Below are 14,022 nucleotides of genomic sequence, written 5' to 3'. Positions count from 1 at the left end.
TATGATTTCAAATACCCTTACAACGATGATGGTCACTTTATATGTAATGAGATGAACATGTTGATTGAATAATAAAAAGATGGATTGCATAATACCCATCTCTCTCCATGGCTGGCTGGCTGCTATCACCTAGCCTGAGAATCTCTTGACCATAAATGAGTTTTATCCTCACAACACCTGTTAAACATGCAGACATTATTATCCTTCTGGTGCAGCTGCTGAGCCTGAAGTGGTGAATTTAACTGGCTTGCCAAATTAAATTTAATTTTATGAATTTAAAGGTGAACTGCTGAAAATGGCCACTGCATGCATTAAAATGTCTGAAGTGGACAGGACTACTGTAAGTTTCCTGTTTCAGATAAAATTATCTATGTTCTAATAGTAATTTACCTTCGCTGATACTGTATGATACCTCTGACTTTCAAGATTAGGCACTGGAGAAGAGTTGTGGCAGTGTTTTTTTACAGGAATTAATTACTTATGCAGAAGAAACTTTGACCAGCCACATACCTTATTTTTTCAGCTGGACTGTGGTCTAAGTGAAACGGAAACATCATCACAGTTCCCTTCTGTAGTGGAATCTGAAACTTTTTTATGGAAGGAGATGATATCAGTCTTTACATACAATAATGTTGTCTTTACATGCAAACTTAAAACCTTTGTTTTCTTGAAAAATGTCTACAACTAAGCAATTACATCATGTAACAGCTTCACCCGTCTTTTGTCTCTAATACTTTGAAGCAAGTGTTGTTATTTAACAAACAACAGCTTTACTAATTGTTGGTCCAGTATAACTTCACATAGGAAAAATACTTTTCTCCTTCATGTAGCTTCCAAAGCCATGTTAGGTATTGTCTTATTTCTGCAACTCCATTATGTAGATACAGCTCTGCAGAAGCTAATTAGCAATTTTCATAAATAGTGATAGCAGATACTGCCCTTTACAAGGTTTGGCCCAGTCCTAGATGAAGAAAGTGTCAGAAAACAGGTTTTACCTCTAACAGAAATTATATTCAATGTAAAATGTTCAATTTCATGTATATTGCTATGTGCACTATTTGATAAACACCTTTGCAGTTTGCAGAGTGTTGGAGATGGAGGGGATTTTATTTCTTTTGTGTTCAGCATCAATGGTAAAGGTAAATTGTCATATGGTATAAATTAGTGCAAGCTCTCTTGTGTTTACCTGAACGGCACTAAATAAGAATTCGTCTCTGAATATCTGATAAGGAGGGAGGGGATTTCCTTCTATTTATCTTTTTTTATTATTATTATAGTTGTTATTAATACAATATATTGCCTAGTAATAAAAGCATGCCAACCATAGTTAACATGGTAACTGGAGGTAACATATAATCTAATAGTAGAATATGGTGGGGGTTTTTTGTTGGTTGGTTAGAATCCTAGAATCATCACAGAGTCATAGAATGGTTTGGGTTGGAAGGACATTAAACATAATCTAGTTCCAACCCCTCTGCCACAGGCAGGGACACCTTCCACTAGACCAGGTTGCTCAAATCCCCATCCAACCTGGCCTTGAACACTTCCAGGGAGGGGGCAGCCACAGCTTCTCTGGGCAACCTGTGCGAGTGCCTCACCACCCTCACAGGAAAGATTTTCTTCCTAATATCTAAATCTACCCTCTTTCAGTTTAAAACCATTACCCCTTGTCCTAACACTACAATCCCTGATAAAGAGTCCCTCCCCAGCTTTCCTGTAGGCCCCCCTTTAAGTACTGGAAGGCTGCTGTAAGGTCTCCTTGGAGCCTTCTCTTCTCCAGGCTGAACAGCCCCAACTCTCTCAGCCTGTCCTCATAATGAAGGTGCTCCAGCCCTGCTCAGGCAGGTCTATGTCTTTCTTATAGTGCGGGCCCCAGAGCTGGACACAGTACTCCAGGTGGGGTCTCATGAGAGCAGAGTAGAGGAGGAGAATCTCCTCCCTTGACCTGCTGGCCACACTTCTCTTGATGCAGACCAGGATATGGTTGGCTTTCTGGGCTGTGAGCTCACATTGCTGGCTCATAGTCAGTTTTCCATCCACTAATGCCCTCAAGTCCGCTGCAGAGCTGCTCTCAATACATTCATTGCCTAGCCTGTATGTGTGCTTAGGATTGCCTTGCCCCACGTGCAGGACCTTGCACTTGCCCTTGTTGAACTTCATGAGGCTTGCATGGCTCCACCTCTCAAGCCTGTCAAGGTCCCTCTGGGTGGCATCCCTTTCCTCCAGTGTGTTGACTGCAGCACTCAGCTCAGTGTCATCAGTAAGCTTGCTGAGGATGCCCTCAGTCCCACTGTCCATTTCACCAACAAAGATGTTAAACAGTGCTGGACCCAATACTGACCCCTGAGGAATGCCACTTGTCACTGGTCTCCACTTGGACTTCAAGCCATTGACTGCAACTCTTTGAGTGCAACCATCCAGCCAATTCCTTATCCACCAAGTGGTCCATCTGTCAAATCCATGTTTCTCCAATTTAGAGACAAGGATGTTGTGTGGGACTGTGTCACATGCTTTGCACAAGTCCAGGTAAATTACATAAGTTGCTCTTCCCTTGTCCACCATTGTTCAAGGCCAGTGGACATAAAAGGCCACCAAATTTGTCAGGCATGATTTTCACTTAGTGAAGCCATGTTGGCTGTCACCAATCACCTCCTTATTTTCCATGTGCTGTAGCATATTTTCCAGGAATATCCACTCCATGTTCTTTTGAGCCACAGAAGCGAGACTGACTGGCCTGTAGTTACTTGAGTCTTCCTTTATTCCCTTTTTAAAAATGGGCATTATGTTTCCCCTCTTCCAGTCAGTGGGAAATTCACTGGACTGCCATGACTTCTCAAATGTGATGGATAGTTTCTTAGTCATTTCATCCACCAGTTTCCTCAGGAACCTTCAGGTTCCTCAGATGGTCTCAAACATGATATTCTCCTACAGTCCCCACGTTTACCGTCTGCATCTTGGGTAGCGTGGCTGGAGCCTTTTCCAGTGAAGGCTGAGACAAAAAAGTCATTGAGTATCTCAGCCTTCACCAAATGCCGGGTGACCAAATCTACCTTTTCCTTCCACAGGGCCCACATTTTCCCTAGTCATCCTTTTATCACCAATGTATCTGTAAAAGTTTTTTTGTTGCCCTTGGTGTCCCTGGCCAGATATAATTCTGTTAGGGCTTTGGTCCTCCTGATGTGATTCCCGGCTGCTCAGACAGGTTCTCTGTGTTGCTCCTAGGCTATCTGTCCTTGCTTCCACCTTCAGTAGTCTTCCCTTTTATGTTTGAGTTTGTCTGGGAGCTCCTTGTTCATCCATGCAGGCCTCCTGGTGTTCTTACCTGACTTCCTCTTTGTCAGGGTGCATTGCTCCTTAGCTTGGAGGATGTGATCCTTCAATATCAACCAGCTTTCTTGGGCCCATCTTGTCTCCAGGGCTTCATCCCTTATTACTCTGTCAAGCAGATCCCTGAAGAGGCCAAAGTCTGCTCTCCTGATATCCAGGGTAGTGAGCTTGCTGTGTGCCCTCCTTGCTGCCCTAAGGATCTTGAACTCCACCATTTCATGGCAACTGCAGCCAAGGCTGCCCTTGATCTTCACACTCACCACTAGCCCCTCCTTCTCGGTGAGAGCAAGGTCCACCATAGCACCTCTCCTAGTTGGTGCCTCTCTCACTTGGAGAGGGAAGTTAGGAATGTATGCCGGGAACCTCATGGATTGCTTTTGCCCTGCTGTGCCTCCAACAGGTATTGAGGTGGTTGAAGTCCCTCACAAGGACCAGGGCTTGTGAACAGGAGACTGCTCCTATCTGTCTATAGAGGGCCTCATCTGCTCTGTCTTCCTGGTTGGATGGCCTGTAGTTGATCCCCACCCACTATAATGTCACCTGTCCCTTTCCTCCCTTTAATGCTGACCCATAATCTCTCTCTCAGCTCCTCACCCACCCCAGGCAGAGCTTCATGCGCTCCAGCTGATCATTGACATATTTAGTTGTTTGTTTGTTGTTTTTGTTTTGTTTTGGGCTTTTTTTTTCAGAGCTAATTTCACATAATTCAACATTGTCTTTACATATAATTTTTTGTTGCTTTCGTTTTGTTTCTTGTTTAAAAATGTGCATTTTTTCCTGGTCCCAAGATAGTTAAGTGTTGCGGGAATGAATGCATAACATGGCACTTAAAAATTGAGTTGCTTTCCCTCCTTAACCCTTGTAATGCATGGCAAAATTGGCAAATTTCCAAAACAGACCTTGTCTAGAGGAAGTAACTTAGTTTATTGATGTTGAAATTATCATTTGAGCAGTCACTGAATGTATGAGTGAGGCATAAATTTAGAATTTAAAAGCTGCCTATGAGCTACTATACATAGTTACTGTGTGCTGATGGACTTGCCCACACAGTGTTTTTCTTTTGTTGGCTTGAGGTTCAACACTGAATTCAGAAAATGTCAAAAAATAGAAAAAGAGAATGTCAGCGCATCATTTTCCACTTGATGGCATATAAGCACAATTTGTGCCACAGCAAATCAACACATCAGATTCAGTTGTGTCACTCTACATATCGGAGTGCTGAGTTAATAAATGCATAGAAGATGATTCAAATATAGTAGTTTTGGTGAAACAGGACTAAAGCCTGTGTTTTGGAAGGGAGTTTTAGTTTCTTTGCTCTAAGAGTGTTTTATTTGCCATGGTTTTGGAAATTTTTTGATGTTAAAGAAGTTCTTTCATAAGTTCTTTGAGCTTGTTTTATAATAATGGCCACAGCATATTTTATTGGCATTTTAAATATTTCAGGATTTCTTCCAGAGTTACGTACATACATACTTGTAGCCTGCTGAGTTTCTGACATTTAAATAAACATGCTGACAAGAAGTATTGCCTGTGGAAAGACCAGTTCAGCAGAATGAGGGGTTAGACATCAGAAATGAAGAGCAGCAACTTAGAAATTAATTCTAGTACAGTACAGGTATGTAACTGTCAGAAGTAAGAGAGACAATGGAAGAGTGAAAAGGTTGAGAACAGAAAGGAGCTGACTGCTGCTGAAAGTTTAAGATGAGAGCAAAAATGAATTGCAACAGCTGTAACAGAGCAGCTATGTATAACAACTTAAAACTAAGAAAGACCATATAGCAAAGACTTGTACTTTTTATCATTTTTAGTCTGAAGTATTCACTTTATATCATTCAAATCAACACCGTAAAGTGTATTGGATCTCTAAAACTTTCTCAGCTAAGGAAGTGAATGATGTAAATATTTACAGGAGCTTTTCAACATTTCTGTATTGTGGTTAGACATAATTCATAGATTTTTATATTAATTGTTTAGAAGTCATGTCTTGTGTTGGTGTAAGTTTGAATGTTTTGTTTCATCGTAAGGCTGATAAATAAAATTTAATTGTGTTGTAACAGAAATAGAAGGAAAGATAGTAATTAATTAAAATGCCATTAAAAGCATTTTAAAATGGATTTTTAAAAATTAATTCTCCATTTCTTACTCCTTTCCTGTTGTTACAACAGTTGGATCTTTTTTCACTTCTTCTTTCCGACTGAGTAAAATAATTTGGGAGTGGACAGGAGCTATGTGTGAAACTGCACAATAATAAATCTCTCTTCTGTTACAGTTTTTTCTGTGTGGACTCTCAATACATAGTCATTTACATCCAACACTGCAAAGTTACAAATGCTTTCTCCTAAATGTCACTGATTTTAATGACTGAAAGCTGGGAATCCTGTTTTCATGACATCCTGTGATCATTACATCAAGTCATGAGTCATGATCTTATTCCAGCTGATTGATGAGCTCATTGTGGAACAGAAGACAAATTGGAATTTCTATTTATAATGGTGATAAAATATAATGTGTGATCTTGCTATTCTGATGCTATCAGATTTCTGTTTTAATGTAAATTTCACTAGTAAAATCTGTAAGTACTTTCCCAATCTTTTCGTTATTTTTTTTAATGTCTTCTCTTGCAGGTGAATACTGTCACTGGAGAAATAAAAAATTTCATTCTTTTTTCATTTTGAAATCTTGACATGGCTAATTTTTTATGTTTACTACTTAGCTTAATTTTGTTATTTGTTTGTTTGTTTCAGCACCACCAAAGTTTACAAGAACTCCTGTTGACCAGACAGGGGTTTCTGGAGGAGTTGCCTCATTCATCTGTCAAGCTACGGGAGATCCAAGACCTAAAATTGTCTGGAACAAAAAGGGAAAGAAAGTCAGCAATCAGAGATTTGAGGTATTAGGTCCATTGTTCTGTTCCTCTGAAAAACATTAATTCCAACCTCACTTCTAATCACAGTGTGTGCTTTATTATCAGCGATTAAGCAAAATATCTATGACTGTCAGGGATACTTTAGTGAAAGGAGTTTTGTGAGTTATTTATTTTGCAAACTGGTTATGCATAGCACTGTTAAAGAGAAGACTGCTACTGCTGTTTTCTAAACTATCATGATCTAAATGGGGAGCTTTGGCATGCTTCTGTTCATCCTGCTATCTTTTCCGTGAAGGAGATGGGAGAAAATTATTTGAGCAGTGATTGCTGTACTCCAGAGAGCAAGTCACCTCCTTTTGTGACAGTGTTCATCAAACAGACCTAGGCTGCTACTGCTTCTGCTGCCACAATTGCTTAGCACTGTTACAGAGGGAGATAAAAGGGACATTGTAGTTCCTGCTGCTGAAGATGAAATTTAGAACTTGTTTGCTTTTGATTATTTTCTTAACAATAACCTAGGAAAAGGCTTTAGAGAAAGCCATTTCCTCTCTCCACAACCTTCAATTAAAGGAAACATTAAGGATAATCTGTTCAAAGGATACTGGCTATTCGGGGGAAATAAAACAACAAATATTATTCTCTCTTTTAGTGGCAGGAACACTTAGTATCAAGTATGGATTAACTTTTACCGTGAAGAAAAAACTTAGAAAGTGGGAGAAGTCTTGTAGAATGGATACCAAAAGTGGCACTAAGAGTGTATCATTTTCACTGTGTCTCTTCACTATTTTTGATGTTAAATAAGAGACTTCTGCATTAAGAAAACAACTGTTTGGAAGGTGACTAGTTTGTATATAAAACAGTTGTGACATTAATTTTATGTGTAAATTATCTAAGATATACGTATTAAAAGCTGACTGAATATTGAAGTCTTCTATGTTAATTTTTGGTCATATTTGGGAAGATTGCTTGCCCTCGCTTTCAGGCTAGATTTACGTCAGCAGAAAATAATTAAGTTTCTAGTATAAACTAAATTTTGTTCATTCCTTTTTCTTCAAAAAATATTTTAAGGTATTGGAAGTTGTTCATTAACCAGTATAATTCTTTGCTTGTGTATTTACTACAGTGTAACAAACAAACGCATGAATTTAAATGTGACCTCTTAGCACCAAGAACTGTTTGCAATTTGCAGAGCATATACAGATCTGTAATTGGCTAGAGGGACTAACATAGAATTTTTATTATAAACTCTACACAATATATCTCCTTCTGGTCACAAAGTTTTCACTTGAGGTGAGCTCTAAACAGTGAACGATTGGGCATGTACATTTTTGCTGTGTTGATTCAGTTTTATTTTGCAATATGTCATGGTTTATTTGCCTCATATATTGTTTTCTGTGTACCTATGTACCTGTTTCTAGGGAAAATAAGCAAAAATAAAACAATTTTATTACCATAAAAAAATATTTGAGAGGAATATAAAAAATTAATTTAAAATGTTTTAAAGATGCCTTTAGTGGACTGTTGAACATGCTGCATAGCCAAGTAAGATGGAATGTAAGTCAAAGAAATAGAAAACAGTCATGAAGCATTTTATAACTTTTATTATAACCGCTGAGCAGAATAGTTATAAAGTGTCCAGAGCACATCAATATTTTAAGCATCTTTCCTTCCTGTCCAAAGTAAGGCCATTAATACATGCCCTATAATCTCAAAATAAAACCAGAACAGTAGAGATAAGATTCAGAAAAGACACATGGCACATTAGGGAAATGTGAAACAGATTCTGAGCTTGTCAGCTGCACCAATAAGAGAATAACTAGTTGGACTTCTTTTCCTCTTCTTTCACATTAATATTTTGTATATTTCTCTGAGTTTGATTACTTAGTAATACAAGATATGAAAATGATGTTTTACCTGGCCACCTGTCTTCATAGAAGCCTAGTAAATACACCTGTAAAGGACTTCAGTGGGCCACCTAATCCACATGCTTTCCCAGGGATGCTGGGGGTTACATTTTTTTTTTTTTTCCTTCAATAAACTCAGACAACCTCCTACACTGTTCCATGAACCTTGTCATGATATATTTTTTCTCATGTGGAACTTGAACTCTTTTGCTGGAATTTGTTGTACATACAAATTGACTTATCTAGCAACAGGGGAACAAATAGTTTATTCCTTCTCTCTTGACAATGGCCTGTTTATATATTTGAAGAATCTTATCATTGAACATGGAATGTGCTTGCTGACACGCTGATTCTCACAGAGTGAGAATAGTGGTGAGAGCTATAGATTGTTTCTGAAATTAAAGTCTACAATAAGACCTTGTGGGACATCACTCTTAAACTTTCCTATTTTATATATATTGAAATGATATACTACGAATGAATGTGATACAGGAAGATTCTTTTTTCTTTTCTTGCTTCAAATTATTCAAGTAACATGAGTTAGAAAAATCTACTTTAAGTTACTAAGAAGTCTTTCTCAGAAGAACTGGAAACAGAGAAGGTGAAAACAACCAATTTTAAAATATTATGCCATTCAACCCTGTGGCATGAGGCTGGTTTTACTCAATAATCAATGTTATTATTTTTTTAAATCTCATTCACTAGATGGGGAAGTGGGAGGAGTTAACTATCTGTGATATGCAGGAAAGGGGAGAACTCATCACAGGAAAAGTAAATTCATTTTATGATACATAATTTAGAGACACCAGACTTGCAATTTTATCTCTGCAAAATTTGTCCAATCCAATCTGCTGCAATTATTTTTATTGGGCATATAGCTAGGATTATTCAGTGTTCAGATTTAAACAATAAAAATTATTCTTTTAAAGTGTAATGATTGTGATTATTTGGATCCTGTTCTATCATTTTTTTACCTATAAATCATTAGTCTGTCTGCTTTAAGATTGTGAAATTTTCCTTTCCCTCAAAAATGTCAATTTATCAAGAATTTTAGTTATTCTTTTGTTTGTGCTAAAATCAGATGTATATTTGGTGTTGTCTAGGTTTGTTTAGGACAATGACTTTGCTTAAAGAACAAGGAAAAGTAATACAGCCTGTGGACTGTCAAACCAATTTCTTCTCAGAAAAAAACAGGTTTTTATCTTATTTCCACCTAAGACCTCTCCCACTGCTAAGAAGAAACTGAGAAATTCCTACAATGAAAATGGGAAGATAATGGTCATATAACTATAGTTCCTAGTCCTGTACTTTATTTCTCTCTTACTCTCAACAAGTGTAGAGGTCTAGCAGATTACTTGTGTATGAATTAGATATACAAATATATGTGCAAAAAGGCATATATGTAAATTGGTTTGTGCATGTATATATAGATTATGGACAAATATTTATTATTTTGTAAAAAAAATAAATTGTGACTGTCCTTTCTTGAGAAGTGCCACTTATCCGATGGTAGTGCTAACATATATTATTGACAAATATTTTTTTTTTTTTTAAAAGCAGATTAAATAGAATAATATTATTACTTGTTAGGAAGACTTTTCCAGTGCCTGGAGTGCTGCAGTACTCACCAGTATCTGATGTGATTCTGACTGCAGAACAAGGAAATAAGAGCAGTTCAGTTAATTCTTTCTTGTATGAAAACTAATATTTCTTGTGTAAATATTGCAATTTAAAAAATAAACCTTAAGGTTTAACTTTATTATTTAGTCTCTTAACTGGTCATATTTTCTAATACCTTGTTGGATAAATTTACTTGCACTCTGAGGGTTAAATGCATAGCTAAACTGACTAGTCCTATCTTGTTCAGAAACTGCTGACCATTTTTCACTTTGAAGCTAAATGAGAGAGTGAACTGCACTCTCTGAGTATAGTGGGAATATAGCCTGCAGCAATTAAAATGAATGTAACTGGCATTTGAAGGCAGAGTACTTAAGCTAAGAGAATAGGAGACTGCTGGTGAACTTCAGGATAAAAGAGCATTAAGTTACAGAATCCTTTCTTACAGCCCTTGTTAGCTGGAGAATTTTTGTTGTTTGTTTTTCATCCTGTCTTTTCTTGAAACTACCTGAGAGTGGCCATGGAATACTCACTGAGCAGCAATGTATGTTACAGGGCATTGACACTTAAACATTCTCCCATCTGTGTGGAATTTGTCCTGGTACATGCATTTGAAAAATAAACCTGGCTTTGATAACATGAATACCAAGAGGTCACTGTTCATGAACAGATTAACTGAGGGATAGGCATTTGTAACAACATCTGTGACAGCTTTTGTTTCCTTCTATAGGTAATAGAGTTTGATGATGGATCTGGATCAGTTCTCAGAATACAGCCACTGCGCACACCACGAGATGAAGCTATTTATGAATGTGTGGCTTCCAATAGTGTTGGTGAAATAAGTGTGTCCACGAGACTCACTGTTCTACGTGGTAAGTTCTTTCTAAACAAAACTAATTTACTTCATAGAGCTGAAAGTGCTGTTACTATAAAAGAGAAGTTTCTCTCCAGGAAAGTTAGGTACAGTTCTTTTCAAATGGGAGTTATTATAGCCCTGACGATGCTGAATACAAACTTTTTCATGTAATACTTGAATATTGTGTTTATGATTTTTGACCATGAAATGGTAATGTGTGAGTATGTGGGGTATGGCAGATTGTAGTGAAAGAAGTAAGAAAAAGTGATACAGGGGTGCTATGCATAAAAGGTTATTTTATCAATTATCACTCAAAAAATATGGTTTATGAATGCATTTGTTTTGTGTTTTAGTGCTATCCTGGGTACCTGTGTGATCACCATATACACAGAAATTTGCTCAATTAATAGTCACATTGAAAAAGTTGCATAAATGGTTTTTAGATGAGGTTAAGCTGCTACAAGATTTTCTCCTCAAGATTTAATGTGTAAAAAAGGGGAGGCCTTCTTCCATTTCAAATATACATCACTTGAATTGTATTCTTACTTTGACAAGAAGTTTTTGTAGACAGTAAAGGAAAAAAATGAATTATTTTTTTTTAATATCCTTGAGGATACTTATGTACTGCCAAGTCTACTGGCTAGATAATACTGAGAGGAGTAAATACTAGTAGTCAAATGACCTGAATGTTTCATTCTGTCACCTGGAAACTGGCTTTGGAGACACTTCAGGAAATATCACACTCATCAGTTTGCAGGGTTGCTTTTATGACTGAAGATTACTGTCTTGTATTGTGATACTACATGGCATTACTTGCTTTGCAGAATTAACTGCTAGGGCCCTGTTTCTAGGAGTTGAAGATGATTAGTCAGCTCTACAGAATTTAGGGAAAAAAAATGTAAATTATATGATTTAAATTTTTTTTTTGATCCTTCTATCCCAGCAAATATAGGGTGACAAGTTTATTTTTCTCTGAAGTTGGATTTTTATTCAAAAAAAGAAAAAAAAAAAGAAATATTTCTATATTTTTATTAGCTATTTTATTCGGTATGGACAGACCTCGCATTACTGTTGGAGACAACTAACACTATGTACACATTATTTAATCAATTTCTTGTAAGGCATATGGCTCTGCTGCCTATTTCGTACTCAAGTAGCTCGATGCGACTTCAGACTGTAGCATCAGATCCTGTTTTAAAAACCATGCATAATGGTATGTATTTACAAATTCCCGATGAACAAAAGATGTACATTATTAGTTACTTAAGATAAAATTGAAATAATTTTAATTTCTAAATTTGAATTAAAAACTAATTGTCTAAATAAAAATATGAAATATGAAATATTGTGTGTTGTTTTCAGCCATAATGCCCATGACTTTTGCAACTGCTGCAATATACTTTGATTTACGAATTTCATCTGAAACTGGGAACATGCAAGAACTCATGAGCATACTGGGACTCTAGATTTAGATAAAGGGCTAACATCAGAGAAAGCAAGGACCATGCAGAATAACAGGACCTTTTAAGGAAATTTTGGCAGTGTTAAAATTTTGAAGTGCTGAAAGTACTAAGTAAGTAAAACTTGCTCTATTGCTTTCCAAGATAAAGGACAGTTCAGTACTAAGGGTATTAGCCTGTAAGATAAGTAATTCTATTATAAGCTTCTACATTGCAAACTTACACAAAACTTCATCTTTTATAGTCTTCAGTAGTAGCCTCGTGGAAGACACTCCATCTGGTTATGTCTTTGTGGGAAGGAGTGCTTCTGTGCCTCACATAGCTGCTGTAGGAATAAATATATATCATAAATGTGAACAGGAATTAAGAGACATAATCAGATGCAAAACAGAGTGGAGTGAGTTGGATCTCTGGTCCACTTAGATTTTACGCATCTCTGGGGCATGTGTATAATGGATTGCATAATATACACACATAACTTTTGTATGTTCTTCAGATCTTTCCATAATGGTGCTGTTACAGACCCAACTTGATATTTGTGCTTCTTGCAACAGGGTGTCTTGCGGAGTAAGTCAGAGTGGGTAACACAGTTCAACCCACAAGTATTGCAACCCTAGTATGGGACATTGGTGAAACTAGAATGTTCCCAGAAGTTGAAGTATCTTCCTATACTCATTTTTGTTTGTTTGCTTGTTTCACTAAATCCAATTTAGCTGCTACAAATTATTTGTGCAGCACGGAACAAAAAACTTTTTGCCAATATATCCTTATTTCTAGAGCCAGAATGTGTAACAGTCATTCTGTGCACTGGAGAGCTGGAGATTTTACCTTGTTCGTTAGATTCTTACACTATGACCAATCTGTAGTACTTGGGTCTCAAAAAATTATGAATATAAAAGACGCCTTTAGCTTCTGGGTGTAGAAACTTCACAATGTGAGAAGGAAAAACGGCAGAAAAGGGAGCTGCAGATTATAACATTTCAAGGACTTAGAGGAGACAAAGTATTGGGGCTGATCTTTGTTACCACTGTAAATCAATAAATGTTCCAGGCAAACTTCTACTTTCTAGGGTGCATATTGGGACAATCGGAACCAAGAGTGAATGTCTGAGACAAATAGAAACTGCTTTTTTTTTTTTTGATTTTCTGTATATAAGGGAGGCAGCTGTTTTCCAGGACATATTCACCCACATGAAAATGCTAAGCTCTAAGAGAAACAAGACTTGAAACAGGAAGTCTGGAAGTCTTCTTCCAGACAAGATGAGTCAATGCTATTTATTTTGAAGCTTTTTGTTCTGCAAATTTGTTCTGAGAACCATATGAACAGTATTTTGATTCTCTAATTCAAAATGATCAGTGTTCAATAGGTAGTAAAGTGTAGGATCTTCCCATACTCTGCAGACATCAGACATGGAATAGATTTCCTTTTATTGTCCATTCACTTTTTGTTAAAGCCAGCTGACTCTTTTTTGTTCTTGCAAATGGTGGATGACAGATATTGTTCATGTTTATAGAACAAGGATTCTGGTGTCATGTGCAAGTATATAAATCGTTCAGAAAGGAGGAGATGAGGTGCCTCCTAGTAGAGAAAGCAGTAATAATTCCATGCCAGTAATTTTCAGGAATCCTGCTTTTGATTTTTTAAATGATTTTTTGATTATTATTCCTCGATAAATTCTGTGAAGACAATAAATACCTCAAGAAACTTAGCTTCAACTGCCTTCTGAGAAGGTATACATTTACAGTACAGAAGAGTGCAGTTTTTAAGCAAGGATAGAGATGTCCTGTGGAGCAGAATACCTACGTACATTCTACCATCTCTGCTGCTTGATTGGTTTTCTTTGCTGTCTAGGATGTAAAGAGCAAAACTACACATAGCACTTAAGCAGAAGGGAGTTTGTTTTCTCAGCCCACAATTTTCTCTATTATTGTTGATCATACTGTGCATTGTGGAGATACTGACATAAAACACCTTTGTAGCATGGTCACTGTA

At 37.0% G+C, this 14,022-nt stretch overlaps 1 protein-coding gene across 50 annotated transcripts in view; it reads left to right on the top strand.

Moving 5' to 3' along the window:
* PTPRD (protein tyrosine phosphatase receptor type D) overlaps nucleotides 1–14,022 on the top strand; it is a 1,276,575-nt gene that overhangs the window by 1,048,513 nt on the left and 214,040 nt on the right. For 26 of the 50 annotated variants that reach the window (XM_042804932.1, XM_042804933.1, XM_042804934.1 and 23 more), the window contains 2 exons: nucleotides 6,072–6,220; nucleotides 10,445–10,586. In XM_042804932.1, the coding sequence (XP_042660866.1) occupies nucleotides 6,072–6,220; nucleotides 10,445–10,586 (291 nt within the window). The remainder of the gene's footprint in view (nucleotides 1–6,071; nucleotides 6,221–10,444; nucleotides 10,587–14,022) is intronic. The other 24 variants (XM_042804972.1, XM_042804971.1, XM_042804969.1 and 21 more) reach the window with 1 other exon arrangement.

Source organism: Tyto alba, unplaced genomic scaffold (assembly GCF_018691265.1).
Source record: "Tyto alba isolate M040663 unplaced genomic scaffold, T.alba_DEE_v4.0 Super-Scaffold_42, whole genome shotgun sequence".
NCBI classification, from domain to species: domain Eukaryota; kingdom Metazoa; phylum Chordata; class Aves; order Strigiformes; family Tytonidae; genus Tyto; species Tyto alba.
The sequence above is the reverse complement of the archived record's forward strand: the minus strand, read 5'-3'. Positions and strand labels throughout refer to the sequence as shown.